The following is a 20,394-nucleotide window of genomic DNA, read 5'->3' on the forward strand; positions in this document are numbered from 1 at the left end:
ATTTTTGGGGGCACATTTTGGCACACATATAAGCTATCTGGCCATGCACAGTTTTTCTCTCTCCGATCATTCGTTTAGAATTTTCCTGCTAGAAAAACGTTACCCCAGCAAGAATCGTTTTTTCGATTTTTTTTCGAAACGACAGGGGGCACACATTTTTTATGTGGGGGCACATTTACAGCAGATAAGGCACCAACTATACGTTCTACTCATATAACTCTAGGAGATACTTTCTTGTTGGGGTAACGCACACGTATATATCTTAATAAAATTAGGGATGCGAAAAATCAAAAGTCTGAACTAAATTTTGGGGTTTTTTCTTTTATATTCTTTGTAGAACAACAGTTTTCATAACATACATAAACAGCCTATATAAGTGTCACAGGCTTCCCCTCAATTAACCGGAGGGAGCATGGAACATACTCCATCACGCTGCTCCACAACAACAATTTACCACAGCCTAACTAACTTACCTTGTTGTAACAGGATGACAGTCTACTTCATAAAGATAAAGATACCCACATACTCTTACTTAATTTAAAAAATACTTTCATGATTTTTAAAACTTTTTGATGTTTTTAAGAGGCTAATTTCATCTTAAAAAGTTTCTAAAAGAAGGGCGTGAATTAAAACTTTCTCAGGTTATTCAAAGTTACTTATAAAATAAGAATCAAAGGACAGTGAATATGTAACGAAAACACCGTTTATTTATCTTTGGCCAATAAATTTACAAAAACATAATAATAGCACCTTTTTATACTTATTTCCTTAGCACGTAACTCCATGTCACATTTTATGTAAGTACTTAACATTATCAAGATACAACATTAATAGAAATTTCTACTGTAGGTAATATACTTTCATCAATTACTAAAAAATATGCCGTAAGTAATATAATAAGTATAAAAGAAATAAAAGCGAAAAACGATTCTTTAACATGAACAAACTTTTATTTGAATAATTTTAAGGTGTTTGAAGAAGCTATAGGTAGGTACTTACCTATTATTATTTTCTCTTCTTTGAGCTGTTTAAGGGACTTCTAAGATTAAGAAGTCAAGGTATTTTGGCCTGTTCCATAAGCTATAGACATGAAAATTAGATACTTACAATCTCTTTTCAAAACATTTTAAAATCTAACTTTACTTATACCTCGTCGTCGTTTAAGCGCTGACAAAACCTATTCATAAAATGTTTAAACCGCTTTACGTATTCAGAACGTGTGCTGGCTTACCTACGTCACTACTTCCCTTAACATATTCACATTTTACTCCTAATAAGCCTGTCGAGTGAGTTCCAGCTGCAAGAGTAGTCGATTTGAAGATGTCCGTATCTGAAAATCAGAAATAACCATACACAAACTGAACTGTGGATGTTCTTCATTTCGTTTCGATTAGGAATTTGACCTATTATTGCAGTCAAAGAGTTTGTCAATCTGTATGCGATGTTTTGCTCATTACTAAGGCTCTGTTCACACTAGCGATTCGTCCGGCGATTTTTCAGCAATCGCCGCGTTTATATTCTAGCAGCAAACTACCCACTTTTTGGGCTTTCTTTATTCACAAAATAGACTCCGAAGAGAAGATACTTCTAGCTGTCTTACTTAGAAGACGATTAAATCGAATACGAAAACAGTAAGTAGGTAACATCATAAATATGAATATGAATATCATAAATTTTGGGAGGTTCCCGCATGTTTAACGCAAGTTACCACTCAGCTGAAAGTGGATATTCTGTGCTTTATCGCTAACGGGTTTTCGAAATGAATGAATAAACACACAGCACTACAGCAGACTGCAGATCGGTAGCGAAAAATGGGTAGCTTGCTGCTAAAAAATAATGGCGGCGTGCACGCCGCCGTGATTTCGCCTCGCCGAGAAATCGTCGGAAAAATCGCAAGTGTGCACAGACCCTAAAGGTGGTAATTCATTTAATAAGTTCAGTAAGTATGTATAAGTATAAGTTCGGAGACTCTCCGTCATCGCCATAATTCATAATTAGACAAGCTAGACATTTTTTTCCAAATCTAAAACGTCTAAGAATTTGCTAAAGTAAAGCTTGTTATCAATGTTATTCACTAATAATAAAGTTGGCTGCCCAGATACAAGTTGACTAAAGTAAAAAATGTAATTACTTACAATGAACGCAAAATCACTGCGCTGGTATTAAATTGTCAATTTTATTTTTCTACCTGGATAGATGGAAGTTTTCCGGAGCTGTCTTCGGGAATGGCCGGGCCCAGTCTTCATAATCAGGTGCCAAACTTTCGTAAGCAAAATGTTCATAGGCGTCAGTCAATCTGTGAACAAACAAAATAAATAAATAGTGTTTTGTAGTCTTCTTTTTCTTCTTATCGTGTGGGTTATGAGGGGGATTACCAACCTCATCAATCCTTGTGTCAGGGTTATTATTGAGCCGCGAAAGGCTCCTGACGTGACTCACGTAACAATTACGTACTTAGGTACATCAGTAAGTAGTAACCAGGACGAACGTGATTTTGTATAGTTGTAACAGATTATAAGTTGTCACTAAACTCTAGTCTTGACCATTCGATACGACTCACCACGCATCATAGGTCTAACAGAAAGCTCGATAATCGTTATACCCACAGATTCTGAGCCACCTAATAAACGGCATTATAGTTTAGTTTATCTTTTTCTTGAGCTTATTAGTTAGAAGTCTAAGCGTTATTATTATTATTATTTCCACAGTTTACAACTGTTGTAAACAACAGTGTAATCACACCTTTATTACGGCTAACAACCTCCAATAAGACAATTATGCTAATACTAATGACTAGTTTCTAAAACAATTTGTTCGTATAATTGCCTCAATAAAGCAATTGGATTAAGTAGTCTACTAATAGACCATGATAAACATATAACCTCATCAATCGGAGGATTACGAATCATATTTACTTTTTGTTTCATAAAATGTAGAAACGTAACGCCACAGATTAGATAATAGTTACTGCGTGTAACCTATTAAGTATTTGGTATTTAATGTTTTCAAGTTACACAAGTCTTCTTTTATCGTGCGGGTTGTGAGGTCAATGACCAACCTCATCAACCCTAGTCACACAAGTAAAAACAAAGTATTATGTACTCACACCCGTAATTCCCAGAAAGAACTGGGAAAAAGTTTCTATTTACTATTACCCTTTTTTTACAAAAATTTATTACAAACTCAAGCAAATCCATGGCCAGAGAAGGTCTTTAGAAATGGTTGATCAATCAGAGCCTCAGAGGCAATCAATCAGATATTCCTTACTCCCTAAACGAGGTGAGTAATCCATAAGTAAAATACTGCCAATTTATACGAATAAAAATTTTAAGATGGATATGTAACGTATGGTGACGAGTGGTCAGCCTATCGCCCACATGTTACGAAAGAACACAACCTTTCTCAAGCCTGTAGGTTCCCAAACAACAACAATCTATTAGAAGGGAATATACCATTTTGAGTCGTGAGTAATTAGACCAGAATTAGACCGATTGCCACAGAAAAATTATCTATGCACAGAGTAATAACTAGAGTTGCGACATTCCGTAGTATTCAAGCTGCTTATTCGTCCGTTGATGACAGAACTCGGCTAATCGCTGATTTTGGCCTGTCATTAACACATTTCGATCAAGTGAAGCCTAAAAATGGTTACGTTCTTTCTTCATCGAAATAACTACATTTTCAATTGCTACTTACACTATACCTCTACGTAAATTATGTCGCTACATCCGATCCGAATCCGAATGACCAATTAACAGACTCTGAATTAAGTAATTGATTTCGAATTATATTTTGTGTTTTCTGTTCATTTTCTGCCGTATAGCTATTCCGTCGAATGCAAGAAATTGCCCAATCTACTAATCTGTCGAATTCAGAATCTGGCGAATCCAGAATCTGTCCAATCCCGAATCTGTCCAGTCCCGCACAAATTATTACTTAGAGATATCGTACGACGGCGTAAGCTCCCATACAAATAGTTCTACGACCATTTCAGACCCGTCATGTCACAGATACAAAGCAAAATACCCTAAGAATCGAAAGCGAAGAATCATCCACTACAGTGCTGCTCGAAACGACTATCTGTCTCACCTTCCAATCCATTCCGAAGGAAACTCAGCCCTATGCATGAAACGCATTTCTCGAGAATGTGGGTTTCCTCATGTTTTACTTTGCCGCTGAGCACGTGAAAATAATTTATGATGCAAACAAGTAGATAATCTAAAACTATTTCAACCAAACAATGAATTCCATCCAATAGAACAAGTATACTTAGTAGGTACACGAAACTGCATCGCGTTATGCGCCCGCGCAACGATTGACGGTTCCTCATCCGTGTCAATGGACGATCACGCCGCGGATTAGATAACAATCGAAGCATTGCAAGAAGTTGCGCCGACGCACCAATTCGCAAACGTTATGCTATGATACATACATGCTATGTCCATGATACTTTCTAGCTAAACTAAAACGTTCACGTAACTAGAAAGCGGTATGTTACAATTGCCTTTTATCTTAAGTACGTTCCGGTACGTACCTTCATGTTAGACAAGTGGTATGACTATGAAGAACATGTACTTATAACAATTTGTTTTTATAATCTGTTAATGTCGTGGTTTGCCATGGTTATTGTTAAGCCCCCAGTAGATGTTAGCCGGCCCATTTGCATACCTAATTTGGTGTTGGCCGAACCGTCGACCGCGGATCGCGAGCTGGTTCGACCAACGTGTACTGGGGGCATTATCTTATCCCGTCTTCACAGGGTCCGCTTACCTAACATGAAGATTTGAGAGATCTGTTTTTTTACAGAAGCGTCTGCTTGCCTGACCTTACAACCGGAAGGGGAATACCAGCCTAATTACAGGTTAGGGCAAACCTCCGGAAACACATTTCTCGGATATGTATGTTTCACCGTTGACCACCATAATAGTTTGATCCTTCCAAATATGAATTCTAAAAAATATTCGACCATCATTGATCAACATAATGATGACACACATGACAGCTCGTCAACAAAGAAAAAAAAACCACTATTAAGCACTTTCAAAATTATGCACGAGTTTAAATGTGTAAATGAAATACTTAATTAAAATATTACTTAATCGTATAAGTAAGTATTTATTTAGCAATCATCGAAAAGCATTCACAGTTAATTAGATTGCTACTTATACTTACTGTTTATTAAATTATTAACCATATCCATTCATTATAACCTATCCCTTTACTCAATGGATTTCATTTCGAAAAAGTGATTTCTACAATATTCGGTAATAAGTAAATTATAATTACCTATAGTGACTCAACATGTGCAATGTTTGTAACTATACTTACTTAAGTATTTATTTATTCAGTATGGACCTCTTCCGGTCTAAAAACTTCATAATTTTATTTTATAACATTGCAAGAGGTCCGAGTTGCGGCGTGATTCGGCCGTTAATAGAGAAACTTTATAAATATCCCTATTTCACTAGGACACCAAAGTGGTGTTACCACGGTTGCGCCACCAGTAAAATGTATGTATTTGTAAAAAAGGGTAGGTACCTCACCTGGTTGACCAACCAATTTGTTGCCGGCTACCGAATCCCTAATACTTTCCCGCTGGTGGTGCAACCATATTCTTCTAGTGAGATAGGGTTCTAAAGCTTCTTACCAAATAAAGACACTTCATTAACTTTTCTCACTATGTCTTCTTATCGGATACTAAACTTTTTGTAAAGGTTCCTTATAGCGTCATCATCATCTCACTAGCATTATTCCGACTACACAGGGTCCGATTACCTAACCTGAAGATTTGACAGGTCCGGTTTTTACAGAAGCGACCGAAAAATCCCTTATAGCACAGAATAAGGACCTACTGTTACTACTGTTACTACTAAGGACTATAAATATAAAATAAATAAAATACAAATAAAAATCCTTCATTTTCAGACCCAGTCCATAGATATATAAGCTACACGTATCTACTATAGCAGTACCTACTTACTTACATAATCAACGTATACTTAAGTACTTAATAAGTAGGTACCTACTGCCTATTTCACATCCCTTGCCCACTCAACCGAAGAGAGTATGGAGTAAACTCTACCACAAGAGAAACAGTCACACTACCAACATAACAAACGTATAACTTAAACGCTTATCGCCGTATCGTCCGTAATAGGACTGCCGCCTTATACACTGAGAAAATACTAATTTGAATATTTATGACGTTCACTAAATATACTGTTTGACGTAAAATTACAGACTTAATGAAAATAAAAATTGCTTCTGTCTATTGCAATACGCTGCACTGCAATTTTAATTTTATGTCGTCTTTGCGCCACATCCGTTTCGAGTTTTATTAGAGAACGCGAGCAACTTATATACTTACGATAGGTACATAGTCTAATAGTATCTAATTTTATTTTCAGTTACACCCGTCATTTTCTTATCCGTCGAAAAGGAAAGGGACGGATGATTGATAGCTGTTAATTCTAAAATTAATGCATGAATAACCATGGCGAATAAAATAACCATCTCGCTCATATACAATCCGTTCGACGTGTGCTATCAACTTAATTCTGTCGCGTTATTATCCAACATAAAATTTTTGGAGGGGTTTTTAAATTTCTGCCTAAAATTGACGTATGTTTCATAAATTTTATGCCTGTCGATTGTCCGTCCCTTTCCTTTACGGCGGATAAGAAACTGACAGATATAACTTAAAATTAAATTACATGGTGTGTACTGAAATCAGCATCAGTGCATACTTACATAGACTCAAGCCTCAGCCAGTATATAAGGCGATATCTAATGTTTTATTATAAGACAACCCGGCGCGGCGTCACTCATATTAGAATCAAAATAGGGTTTAATTTTCCATATTGGCTTCCATTTAGGCAATGATGTGACCTCTATGCATCACATCCTCTATGATGGGATGGAAGAAGTTGTTGGCAACACCAACTAAAACATTTTGTAATCTCTCTTCCTGTGCAAGAAGAATATAGTGTGCATCGTTTTATAATTGCCCCGGTGTTTTCTTAAGACCTTACACTACTAGAATTCGCTCTAGAAGTCACATATCACCCGCTACCCGCTATGAGACTGAGCGACTGCTCTTCAAATGTCAGTAAGTCAAAATGGTCTTCTCTCTCTTGTGAATTCAAACTTAAATATTCTTCTATCGTGTGTTTATGAGGTGGATTACCAACCTCATCAACTCTGGTGCCAGGGCTATTATTACGCCGCCAAAAAGGTCCCTGACTCATAATATGTAACGACCATGTATTTACACTTTACATAACTTTAGTGTAACCTTTGCTTTAGATTCTTTCTTATGTTAGAAACGTTTTAAATTTCTTTTTTCGTCCCTGACCACGCATAACTATTTAAATACTTATAAATTTAAAAAAACTTGTCTACAGAAACAGATGACGTCATTATCTGCTTATTAATATTAAAAGACAGAATTTGCATTTAAACTGCCATCAGACTTTTGGTATCATTCTGAATAATTTATAGGTATTATTAATTCAAAATGCACTTTCTTAAATACATCAATTTACACCCGTTACCTACCAAGAGGATCTAGATATAAATCTTATGAAACAATGTAAATTTCCTAGTTTTTGTGTTGTGGACATAAAATTTTCTCGCATTTTGTACACATTACGGTACATTTTGTGATCTTCGAATGGATATTTATAATATATGGATAAAACAAAATTTATAAAACGTTTCGTCCTTTGCTCCATATTTATTCCCGTTCATTCCGGGGTTATAACTTCGGTGCCAGATAACCAGCAAAACCGAAAGTTACAAGTTTTTTTTACTAAAGCGTATTGTTCGTGTTGTGGTAAAGATTACTTCGATAGCTCCAGTGGTGTGTAAACATAGGACGCGTTGGTTGTTTGAGCGAAAAGGGCATCATCATCATCAATTTAAGAGCCACGCTCTTGTCGGTGCAGCATTTCTGTAAAATACTCTCCATGCTACTTTTTTAGGGAAAAATAGGGCAGTGGTTTCCCTCTTGCCTTCCGCCCCGCAGTACTCTGTCTGACGCGAGTGGGATGGCCCCCAGAGTAGTCTATTACAAAGCCATACTAGGACTCCTGTCCTCTGCCTCTGAATAGTACTGACAGTTACTGCTGCCCTCTGTCAGGTTCCAGGTTACAGTCCCTGTGACATGCCCCTTCCGTCCTGCATTGCCGTACCGATGGCTCCCATCTCCGCCTCTGCAGCCGTTGAGGTCTTCACCCGTATCCCTGGGCAAGGGTTCTACGTTATACCCCGTAGGTCTGGGTCCCTATTCGAACTCAGCCACCATCTTACTCCGGCCTACTGAAGTAAGAGGCGCCCACCCCCGCGGCAAGGACGCGCCGAACAGGAATTGCCCCAGTGGAGGGCAGAGAAGATGACTCTGTCCCCCCTGGGGCCGGGTTAATGGTCTTGTATGGAACCAAGACCAAGGGCACCAAGGGCGAAAAGGGCGGTTATGCAAAAATATCCTAAAGACAAGTAACAGAGGTTTATGTCCCCGGGGTCACCGTTGGTCGACGAGGGCCCTCGGAGATGATGATTCAGATGGCTGCGTGCACTTTTAAGATAATAATTGATATTTTGTTTGGTCGGCCGGCACTCTCACGCACTGTTGTTTAAGCAAGAATTGAATGAATGATTCGGAAATTTGAGTGTACGTGTTCGATGAATGAATGAGCGCCGCCGGGTGATAGGAAAGGGTAGGAAGCGGGAATGACTGATACTTGAACACGTATGTCTGACTAGCTACCTACCCTACCCTACCCTACCATTTACCTACCCTATCTAGATGTTAATTTATCTCTATTAGCAATAATATTCGCTGCCTACCCAACTAAGCGCGGTCACCTAGGGTCAATGTTATTTCTACAGGTTTCTATAACATAAAGCTGCGTTCTCACAGGTGGAACTTTCATTTGTCGAGGCAAAAACTAGCTCGTTCACACGTTGGATCGCGTCATTATTATTGTACTGCAGTTTGTACAGAGCCGTAGTAGGGGACAAGAAAATAATTGCGAGAGTATGACATAATAAGTAGTTGGGTAGGTACTTTAGAAAGCTATAAGTAATCTATAAGAAGGTCGTCTGCTTGCTTCGGCAAAGTCAATGAAAAACGTAGAAAACGTGTATTTAATTGTTATAAAATATTTCTGAATCAAGCATGATTTAGAGCGAAAACAAAACAAAGCGTCCTTCCCGGGGTAGGTATTTGATTTATAACAACCTGAGGGTGGCCGCAATGTCGTATTAAAATGATACAATACTATATTTGGACTGGATGGACCGTCCTAACCTCCTCGGCAATGAGTACTACTAATACTATAAGTTGTTTGTAGGTACAATCAAAGAGCAAAAGTGCAGTCATTGAGCTCAGCGAATTATTTGTAAACAGTGGTGAAATTGTGAAACATTAGTTTTCATAATTATAAAATTAATGTTTTGTAGGTGTTTTTGGTATATTACAGAAACGAGAGAGGAGAGTATTTTACAGAAATGCTGCACCGACAAGAGCGTGGCTCTTAAATTGATGATGATGACAGAAACGACATGGAACCAGTAGGTCTTAAGTGCAACCAGTTAATTTGCAAGAAACTGCTTGGACTTTTACACCTTATTATAAGTAGGTACTTACGTTACTTTAACACGTTCATTGTGTAACTAAAAATGAGATATCGACCTTAATCGTGCAATGTTATTATTCCATAAACACATTGGAATTTACGTACACAGACATACTACGGCAAGAAAAAAACAATCTGAAAAGCATCTCGTCGGATTTTCCCGTTTTCCCTAGTGCACCACATATGGGACATACACGTATGAGTTTCAAATAGATTGCCCCATATGTGGTTCATGCACAGTGAACGTGTTAATTATGAAAGTTAGCACAGGTATCTGCCTGTCTATCTATCTATCTAGATAGACACATGAGACGATATAACCTCATCGTCTTATCCATAATATATTACGTTTAAGTTAGGGTCCCCTCTAAGATTAAATAATGTAATATCTAATCTAATCTCTTATATTGATTTGTATCTAAGGTTTTTTATTCTTATAACCTTAGCATAAGCAGCGGGATTATAATTAAGTACCTACCTAAACGCTTTCTATTTTATTTTATAGATACTTACTCCCAATAGTTAGGTACAAATTATAAGCACTAACATGTAGGTACCCACTTTAAAGTCCTGTCGCGTTAACGTAATTTAACATGTAGTGAAGCTTAGAGTTCAATTTTTCGAAAAAGTTAATGTGATATGGTACTACGTTGTGATCGAATAAAAAGAAGAGTTAATAAATATAATTTATCTCGATTTTAAACTTTGCTAACTTTCAATTCTGCCTCTAAAAATTTGCATAAAGGTTATTATTTTTTTAGTTTAACCATGTCAAATGAAATATTTTGCCTCATAAACACTGTAATCTATTAAGTAGATTAGTCATGGTAGTTGAATGTAACGATGTGTGTAATACCAGTGCACGATTTATGAGAGGTATTTAGAAGTTGCGTTGTTTATTTACTTCTAATGTTCTGAAATTCTTAGTCATTTATAAGTACCTCGACTGTTTGCTCCGTTCTGCATCGGGAGACACATAATCGTGGCTGACTTTACAAAATGACGTATCTGCATTTTTTGCTAAAATAATTTGTATCTTACTGATATTTTCAAAAGGTGCAAATCAGATTCGCCAAAAAATTCAGATACGTCAGCGACGAAATGTTCCCCCTAAAATACCACTGTCCAATATTACCAAAATTTCGAAGGACAATTATTATTATGTTTCCAAAAATAAACATTTATTTCCTACTACATAAATCTATATTTGAATATATATTATATAATATATTTGAATGTGTATGTGTGTGTGAAGTAGGTACGTCAGCTAGCAGATACTACCTATCAGCTATAGGCAGGACGTGAGTAGAAGTATTGTAAATAAGAGTGTGTGTTAGTAGAGCATATATGAAAAGAAAGGGTTGTAAGAGACAAGCTATATTCAACGTACTAAGTAGTTATTTTTCCCCAGGTAGCAATTACCCTAACAACGGCACTGCTTTTTATCCTGATATTTTATTCTTAACTTTTTACCTACCTAAATCCAACCCTGGCCGACAATATAGAAGAACGCTAACATTTTTTCCGCTAATGCCTTTCCGTGGAAGTTAACGTCATGCACTCGCGATGGGTCTGGGAACTTGAGCTGATAGTTTACCAGTGCATACTTACAGTAAATGCTCACTTATTTGAGTAGATACATGCTCATACTTCGTAATCCAGTTCTTTTTACGCGGGGAAAAGTTTTAACATGCGGCTCGCTTGGGGTTCGGTGAAGTGGTTATGTGGGATTATCTACGTCTACGTACATAACTTTAAGATTACAGAAGCAGTCGCACTCGCCTGTCGAACCGAAGGGATGATGAGCCAAAGACAGGAACAACACTTATTAAAAAAAAAATATACTCAAATGGGTGAATATCAAAATTTCAAGTTTGGTGGCGAAATTTCATATTATTTTTTCGTGAAAAATTGGGTTCCGACCTGAAAAAAATCCAAAAGGATCCTCGGTTCCCAACCCAATTTTTCACGAAAAAATTATTGACAGTTCGCCACCAAACTTGGCACATTTTGGTATTCACCCAAATAACTTGTTAAAATCTATTTTAAAATGTTTTAGTTAGTTGTAATTTTATAATAATATTCTTTAATGTATAAAAAAATAATTAAAAATATCTACTGGTTATGTTTAACCTTACATCTGTCGTGATGCCAGGCACAATAGATTTTGCATTGTGCCTAGTCGAGATCTGTGTCCCGAATCCTATATACGCGACGATGATGAATTGTTTTATGTTTTATCGAATATCCTATCATTAGAGGAGAGAATGGTTAGTACGGAAAGAATACTATAACCATTTTATGGAAACACGGAGGTAATAAAACTGGTGGTTTAGACTTAGACTTTCTAACCAATTGGCTGTTACCATGGTTACCTCAATCAATCCGTTGATAGTTTATAATCATCAGATCATTTCTCTGGTTTCACTATCGCCTGCATGTCTCCGTGATTGTCGGTTGTAGGATAACTATCATTATGCTGCTATAACTAGAAATCACCCACTGTTCTCGCGTAAGAATCGACGATACAATCAAATAGACGCCCTAACGTTTGTTTGTTGTTAACGGCCTTCCTGGTCCAATGTTTGAGCGTTGAGCTCACGATCTGGAGATCCCGGGTTCCATATAAATCCAAATCCCGGTCACATATAACAAAAATCACTTTATGAGCCCTGGTTTGGTCAGGCCATTGCAGACTGATCACCCGATTGTCCGAAATTATCATGATCCGTGCTTCCGCAAGCACGTATCCGTTACAAGACTCATCATGTCAGGAGCCTTTGGTGGCTCAATATTAACTCTGACACCAGAGTTGATGAGGACTCATAACCCACACGATAGAAGAAGAATGTTACATCTTTTACATCCATGTACATTTGGCATTTATTCTATCAATTAACTGTGATAATTGCCCTGATGTCGTCTCTGATTGGTTCACTTAAGATCCTAAACAAGTCCAAAGGTCACGGAAGAAGTCGATTGGTGGAAAGTTCAAATGGACGAAGCCATACGTCTGGACTCTAGAGGTGGTATCGTCGATGATTCCCGCGCATGTCTATCGCTCGTCTCATTAGAAACTGCGTGTTTATACGCCCGCGCATACGCGCCATCTCGACGCAGGCGCAGCTGTCGTGATCACAACGCGTAACGACTATTTTTTACTACAAGTTACCTGTTACGGAATAATTTTATAATTTTTCATCATTTGACTCGCCCGATGCCATGGAAATTAAAAAGTTAGGTAAGTATAGGTTCTTTACAATGTTGTATCCCACAAATCGTGGCTGATTTTGCTAACGGACGTATCTGTAATTTTTTTGTTACAGTGATTTATGTCTTATTGACAATTGCAAAAGGTGCAAATCAGTTTCGCCAAAAAATTCAGATACGTCAATTCGCGACATCAGCCAAGAAAATCATCCCGGGAATGTCTGAACTCGTCCTTGTCCGTCAGTAACATGATGGATTCTAGTTTGTTGATAGAAAACTGGGAGACAGGACGGTTTGGTAGGTGTATAGTATCTGTTTTGTAGGTAAGTAATCTAATTTAACCATAATAAACATACATAAAATAATCAGTCTAATATGCGTCCCACTGCTGGTCACAGGCCTCCTCTCAATCAACCGGAGGAAGTATGGAGCATACTCCAACACGCTGCTCGACTGCGGGTTGGTGGAGGTGTTTTGCGGCTAATAGTCGGGATCAACGGCTTAACGTGCTCTCCGAAGCACGGAATCATCTTTCTATTATAGGTAGATATTGCTTTCTTTATGGAACAGACGAAGTATTTTTTTTCTTTGGAGATAAAATGGAGGGATAAATGGAGGGAAAGGCCACATCAAAGCAATTCATCTAAAAAATCAATATGCTATTTGCATTACGCACTTTCTTTTATATGCGCAAATGTCAAATTACAATATTGCTTTCGATGTGGCCTTTTTAACCCCCCTGTTCATCATTAATTTATTCTTAGCTGGCTACACGATATCTTCTGATCTGATGGCTCTGGTCAGCACACTACGGATGTGTGAATGCCGTGAATTTACGAATGTTTCACCAGGTGTAAAGTAACTCCAATCCTCTCTGATCAGACAGTTTTATTCAAAACTTTCCAGATACCTACGTAGATTACGAAATCTGATTAATTACTTGAACTCATGAATAATGCAGCTGTGCAGATCAGAAAAGAGTTTGACGTAATGTGTATACCTATATGCAAATTATTTGTTTTATTAAAGTTTTATTCGTAAATATTTTTGCAGCCAGGTATTTGACGGAACTCAACAATGGACGTCTAATGACTATAATTTTAGTCATTCATATTTTATTCATATTTGCCCGGATTGAAACTAGCGTATATTATGACGAGGTTTTTCTTAACAAAAATCACATCTGAATGTGACTTTTCAAAAAGGCTCTAACAATGTTTTGCCTATAGGTAAGCTGACGATATCGAAGTACCCTGCATGGGCAGTTCACCACACATTATGGAAGATACCTACATCGAAGAAATTCTGGCCTTGTTCCCCTAAATAACATAAGCTTCCGGCTATATCCCAATTGGGGAAGTCATTGCTACATTCATTGCAAGATTAACTAAGTATCCAAACCTTACTGAGCTTCTTGTTAGTAATATAGTAGGTACGGTCACGAGCATTAATATGTATACACTTTGGTACCATGTCACATTAACTTTTTTGACAAATAGAACTGTAAGTCTCACTAAATGTCAAATTATGTTAGTGCGACAGAGGCCCATAGTGGGTAAGTACATTATATTGCTCATGACTGTACACCAACGTGATAGACTCCTAAAAAATAACTATCAGAAAACAGAAATCTTCAATAAGCTGTCATGAATAAACTTGTTAAAGATACATTGAACATTTTTGCATCTACGCTAATAGGTACGCAAGGAGTTATCACCGAGGAGAAGAAATGACAAGAAACTGCATCAGCAATACATCTTTTACATCCATGTACCTACTAATACCTTACCGTACCTTATTTAATAACTGGAGGAACACGTATAATACCAGGCATTTTTATCATTTAGGTAAACAGTAATCCACAAAATCAACAAAAAGTATCTCACCTGGAATGCCTCCTAGGTTTCCCATATCCCAGTGCAGCCATCACGTATTCAGGGTGATGCGGTAGGGACATACGGGAGCGTGGAGGCGGAGGCATGTACCCTGGTGGAGGGAGGTGGCCGTACAGAGGTTCGTACAACATCGGATGAGGCGCGTACACCGGCTCTTCTACGTACATTGATCGCCTTCTTTCTCCTGTAATAAAAAAAATCACTAGTAGAACAAGAGACATAGAATAAGGAATAATCCTACGTACAGAAGGGCAACTCTCCGCTTCCCACCAACGGCTGAGCTAGGCTTACCTCACGCCCCCTCGGTCTTACTTTAGTCTCCAATTTAGGCGTGAAACGTCACACACATAGATGCGCGTGTACGATAACGTCAATATGTAGTGTCTGTGTAAAACGAGGTGTTTTGTATGAAATGTCTGGGGTATGACAAAAAAAAGGTAAGTAAATAAGTCTGATACATAAACTCCCGCGTAATCCCTAATCTTCTATCGTGTGGGTTGTGAGGTGAATTATCAACCTCAGCAACGCTGGTGTCAGGGTTACTCAGCCGCCCAAGACCTCTGACATGGCTCATGTAACAACTACGTACTTATATAAGTAGCTAACGTGCCTTCCTATGCAAAATAATCCTATTTTACTTTCGGACAATCGGGTGATTTTTGTGATAATGTCCCCATCGGGATTCGAACCCGAAACATCCGGATCGTGAGTCCGGCGCTTAACCAATGGACCACGGCGGCCGTCTTTAATAGGGTGGGTAGAAACAAAACTTCGCAAGTAATCATTGTATAAAGTCACCCATGTAATGGTTTATCAAGTTGGAAAGGACATAATCCCATTATCGGTAAAGTACCAACCTATGATTTACATAGACATAGGTAGGTAAGTAGGTCCTACTTACGAATAAGTATATACCTTACCCGTGCAAATTAACCATTAAAAATGGAATTAACTATGTTACTTACCTACTTATTTGTCGAATAGAAACACCGAGATAGGCAGAGTACCCGCCACGACAGAAGTCAGGCAGTTTTTAATGGAATTATTTGACAAGTCAAACCTAACTATTCTATGCAGATATGCGACACAAGGGCCGTGGCAGCGGGAGTTTTTTCGTGGCGCGGACTCTATTCAATGAACCTTTGAAATTTCTGCCCGCATACTATGGAGTGTTAAAAACAAAACAAATGACTCACGCATGATAGGTCGTTCAGCGTAGATCGCCATTTCTGGAGGAAATTCGGGAACAACAGCTCTGGACAACTTCCTTCCGTATATCGCGTAGTCGGGTGCTACCTCCTCAGGAGGACTGCTTCTCCTCGACGGCGCGGGCTCCTCACCAGAGTCGTAGTTTTTGGTCGGGACGTAGTAAAAACTAGCACTGACAGGCTCGCCGACGAACGAGTTGAAGTTCTCCTGGCTCGACTCGGGACCGTCCGGAGCCTGGATTAGACCATAAGCTTCGTTATCCCAAGGGTCTAAGTAAACTCTATGATTGGACGGTAGTTCTTCCTCCCCTTCGCTGTCGAAGTCCACAGCGGCCCAGTAAGGGCTCCCCGCTTGTCCCGGCATCACTGCACAACGGTCACTCCGCGTTTGCTTCTTACATTCGGTTTGGACACATAACCATTACAAGTTTGCACGTCCCATCCACTTATGGTAAGTAATAATTGCGGTCGGAATTACTGTTTGTTATTCGCGTCACGGTACGCGTAGTCATTCGACAAGCGAACGATGCAATAGGCAGGTAACTTATGAGCGGAGGTTGCGCGGGCGCACAGCGCGGCACCTGCGTTCAAATAAAGGCATGCGCGTGAGCCGCCGAGCAGTCGAGAAGACGCAGAGAAATGTTCATAGTGGGGCCGCTTCACACGCGAGCTATGAAAGCGAGTTGGTAATTAAGCAAAAAATCACTCGCAAACAATAGTGTTCTAGCACAATTTCAATATCAGCTGCCTTTTTAGTCAGTTCACAATATTTTTATTTGAAACAAGACAAAAGTAATGTCTTAACTTATCATAAAAATAATCATGGTCGTAATAAAATAACCACAGACTGTTGAAAAATACTTAAATATGTAGATACCCACTGGGGTAAAGTCGTAAGGTAGGTGTACCTATTGCAACTTCTAACCAATTTTAAAACAAAAACTACTGCGTTTATTTGTTTTGAATTTTTTTTTGATAAGTAGATACCTAACAAATAGATAGTTTTATGACGCCCGCGCGATCGACTACGGTCCGCCTAAACACTTGTGATGTGACGTCATAAAGCTTAAGCATTAGGTCATTGTACTAAGCGGCCCTACTGGGCCCTACTAAATATTTATGTACTCAGATTCGGAAGGCTCCTATACTTTGCTCGTCTAAATACCAACCATCTTGGCCCAGAATACTCGTCAAGACAAATCTCACAAGGTCTTTGGAGGTGTTGCGTCATTGTTGAATTCCTATTACCACCTTCCACCCTTATTATCATTCATACCAGCTCACTGCTACCATATTTAATCATTATTTGCATAATGTATGTGCTTATATCAATCCAACCTCGGAGAATGGCCCAATATCAATTTTGTTATATAAATTGGGTGGATTTTCTATCTTTATAAGAATTGGTCAAAAAGGGTAAAAATTGAATTTACCCAAAATACCGGATAAATTGCCCATTTGAAAAGACTTTTCTGTCATAGAGAAACACGGACCTCCGCGGTTTTCTGTTATATAATAATAAGTACCTATTTTTTTTTTGTAGAATGATGATCTTAGACTTAGACTGTCTCTTAAAGTTAAAAGTAAAAAAGTTTTATAATATGGCAACATTATGGTACTCGTAGAAATACATTTATATACTGGCAATAATTTGTTTGTCAGACTTCGCGCCAGAATCGCGCAAGAGATGTCAATTTGTCAAAGACCAAAAAAAAACATTGTTTATGACGGTGCATTGTTCGTGAAAATAACGATATTCTGATGTTATTTCTACATATTCCTTAGTAAAATATTTTGCAGGTGAGTTAATAATTGGATACTACAGTTTTTAAAAGAAAATATTGCGGTTATAACGGTAATGGCGGTCGATGTATGTATAGCTGTGTAACCACAGATTGCTCCGATTCAGCATGGCTTCGACGCTATATTTTGTGTAACTACATGTTTTATTTGGAATTTCATAGTGCGGGTCTATAGAACACGACAATACTTGAAAGTACGGGTGTAGGTCTTTCTTTGTGTTTCACACATACATACCGGTGAGCGATTGTATAGAGGACTGGATGGTACCTATAGGTACTTCGTTCGCGTTGATGTCTATTTATTATCAGACTATACAAGCGGCAACTGCTGTTCAACGCCTGTACTACCACACCAATCCATCAGTCGTCAATCGATTCATGGACTGTTGCTACCATACAAGTCGATGATGATCAGCTTCAACTGTTCTATTCTAGCGGCTATCGACGACAGCAAGAGCAAAATATAATATTATTTTATCATACTAAAATGGTGATATTTATTTCAGCAATGTCAAAAGAAGTAAACAAAAAAGAAATAACATTCATTGCGATGCCGACAGTAAACTTAAAGAGTTTGCACTCTATCCTAGACTGCATGGAAGAATTAGATTCCGGGTTCAGAATAAAACACAAATATGCGGAAATAACGAACGCATTTCATGATCCTGGCCCCCTAGACACAAAGACAGCTGAAAGACTTCTTGCTGTCTGTGTTGATGACTTGAAAAATGACTTACAGTATTCTGCTAATGCCATTTTGGTAATTCAACTTGTTTTGAAGAAAGTTCAGGTAAGGTGTTTGTTTTATTTATTTTAATTTACTTTTTTTTTCTCTTTTATGTATCCTGCTCAACACAGCAATCTGTCATCATGGACAGTTAGCTGCTTCTTTGTTTGGTTTCTCCAGTATTTGGTCTTTGTAGCGGTGAGAAATGATCCACTGATCGGTCTCACTTTTCAGCAGGAAATCTGTTTATTAAAGATGAAACACTGTTTCTCTTAAGTCTTGTGTAATACTTCTGGACCCCGATAAGTTTTCTGGTAGTTTTGGCTATGGGTAGCGATTTCTTGCTTCACAGTTTGTAGCTTCAGATCTTGCAGGATGTATTTATTTTAATTTACTTTTAGAAATAAGTATTTTAATCCTTTGTACTTCCAGCACCGATTGGCTATAGCCAAACTATCTTGGAATGTGTGAAAGAGAGATGAGTATAAGTTATATATGAGAATGAGAGAGAAGGATGGTTTTGTTCTATTGCTGAACTCCTGAAACCTCTTAAACAGGTACACATATAGAATAGACTGACACAATAAAGGTTGTCCAACAATGGAAGGACATTCAGCATCTTATTTAAACACCATGTGTAATTTAGACGACTGCACTTATTATAGAAATAGGAAATCAATTTTGAAGAAATGTAGTGTGCACACATATTTCAGAGTCTTTTTGTGTCAAAAGTGGAAAATTTTTTTGAAGGCCCTTAACAAAAAGCAAACTAACAATATTAGTATCATAACATAAAAAAAAGTTTGTATTATTATAGAAAAAAAAATGAGTTTAAGTTTTATTTTTTAATAAAATTTAGTTTTGTTTTTTTTTAAATTATATATTGTAATTGTCATTAATAAAGGCATTTTTTATTTTTTAGAAAGATTATAATTTTAAATAAGTAACAACAACTATAAAAAGTACATACACTTTTCAGGAAAGGAAATGCATACCAGAACCAGATCTCCTACCATCGGTACAAGCAATATTCGATGTGAACAAGAAGCTACATAAACTACAAGGACTCAAATCATTGATAATTGATACTATATTGGCATTTCCTGGTGACATATTTGTTACCTTAGCCACAACTCATGGTAATGAGTTGATAGAGTTCCTGGACTTCAACTATATGCAATCAAATGACTTCTTATACAAGGTAACTTCAAATCAAATCCCTGATTATAATGTGGTTAGAACCTAATTTTCTTGTACCACATAGCCTGCCACGCAGTAGTTCAAAACACAGGCTTTTTTCTGAGACCTTTGGTAGAAGCAACTTGGGATACAATTCACCACTAAACAGATTAACGAGGATGTATAATAGTTTAAGTAATAAAACTGAATTGGATATTTCGAGTAAGCCCAATGCATACAGAAGTAACTTGTACTCAATTATTTATAAATAACAACAAATGTGTCTGTCTTTAAGTGTAAATGGCCTAAGCTGTGCAAGCGTGATGCGCTTTTAGCCTTCTTTTTTTTCTCATTTAAGATATCTTTGCTGCAGTTAATTTTGCATGCCGTTGTCACCTATAATTAGGGTAACAATTACTCTTGTTTATGTATAAGTAACTTGTAATGTATTTGTTGTTATTAACTCTGTTGGTGACCATAAATAAATAAATAAATAAATAAATAAATAAATAAAAATAAATAACCCAGTTATATGTTTTACATACGTAAACTTGCTTCGTACACGCACGCCGGTTCAGAGTAGATCATACTAAAACTTTTCTAAGGACATCTCCAATTTGGTCAATGTAAGTCTCTGTGGTCCAGTGGTTGAGCGTTGGACTCACGATTCGGAGCCCTGGGTTCGAATTCCGGTCCCCACCGTGACATATCCCCATATATCACAAAAATCACTTT

General features: G+C 37.7%; 2 protein-coding genes across 4 annotated transcripts in view; one reads left to right on the forward strand and one right to left on the reverse strand.

The window, feature by feature from the left end:
• LOC126367736 (uncharacterized) overlaps positions 1–20,394 on the forward strand; it is a 558,664-nt gene that overhangs the window by 525,125 nt on the left and 13,145 nt on the right. The window contains exons 1-3 of one of the 3 annotated variants that reach the window (XM_050011412.1): positions 17,562–17,751; positions 18,260–18,543; positions 19,460–19,681. In XM_050011412.1, coding sequence (XP_049867369.1) covers positions 18,262–18,543; positions 19,460–19,681 — 504 coding nt within the window. In that variant the 5' untranslated portion in view covers positions 17,562–17,751; positions 18,260–18,261. Of the gene's footprint in view, positions 1–17,561; positions 17,752–17,870; positions 17,885–18,256; positions 18,544–19,459; positions 19,682–20,394 lie in introns of those variants that run through there. The other 2 variants (XM_050011414.1, XM_050011413.1) reach the window with 2 other exon arrangements.
• On the reverse strand, positions 686–16,685 carry LOC126367843 (uncharacterized). Its single transcript, XM_050011615.1, has 4 exons — positions 15,940–16,685; positions 14,735–14,927; positions 2,189–2,296; positions 686–1,330 (listed from the first exon to the last, which is right to left on the reverse strand). Exons 1-4 carry the CDS (start codon positions 16,313–16,315, stop codon positions 1,258–1,260), a joined length of 750 nt encoding a protein of 249 aa, XP_049867572.1. The 5' UTR covers positions 16,316–16,685; the 3' UTR covers positions 686–1,257.

This window comes from Pectinophora gossypiella, chromosome 6 (genome assembly GCF_024362695.1).
Source record: "Pectinophora gossypiella chromosome 6, ilPecGoss1.1, whole genome shotgun sequence".
NCBI lineage: Eukaryota > Metazoa > Arthropoda > Insecta > Lepidoptera > Gelechiidae > Pectinophora > Pectinophora gossypiella.

Excerpts from the sequence above, each read along its gene's own strand:
- LOC126367843 (XM_050011615.1), bottom strand. The coding sequence starts at position 16,315 with ATGCCGGGACAAGCGGGGAGCCCTTACTGGGCCGCTGTGGACTTCGAC. Across the intron at positions 14,928-15,939 it reads CGCTGAACGACCTATCATGC|GAGAAAGAAGGCGATCAATG; the intron begins GTGAGTCATTTG and ends TTTTTATTACAG. Across the intron at positions 1,331-2,188 it reads GAAAACTTCCATCTATCCAG|ATACGGACATCTTCAAATCG; the intron begins GTAGAAAAATAA and ends TCTGATTTTCAG.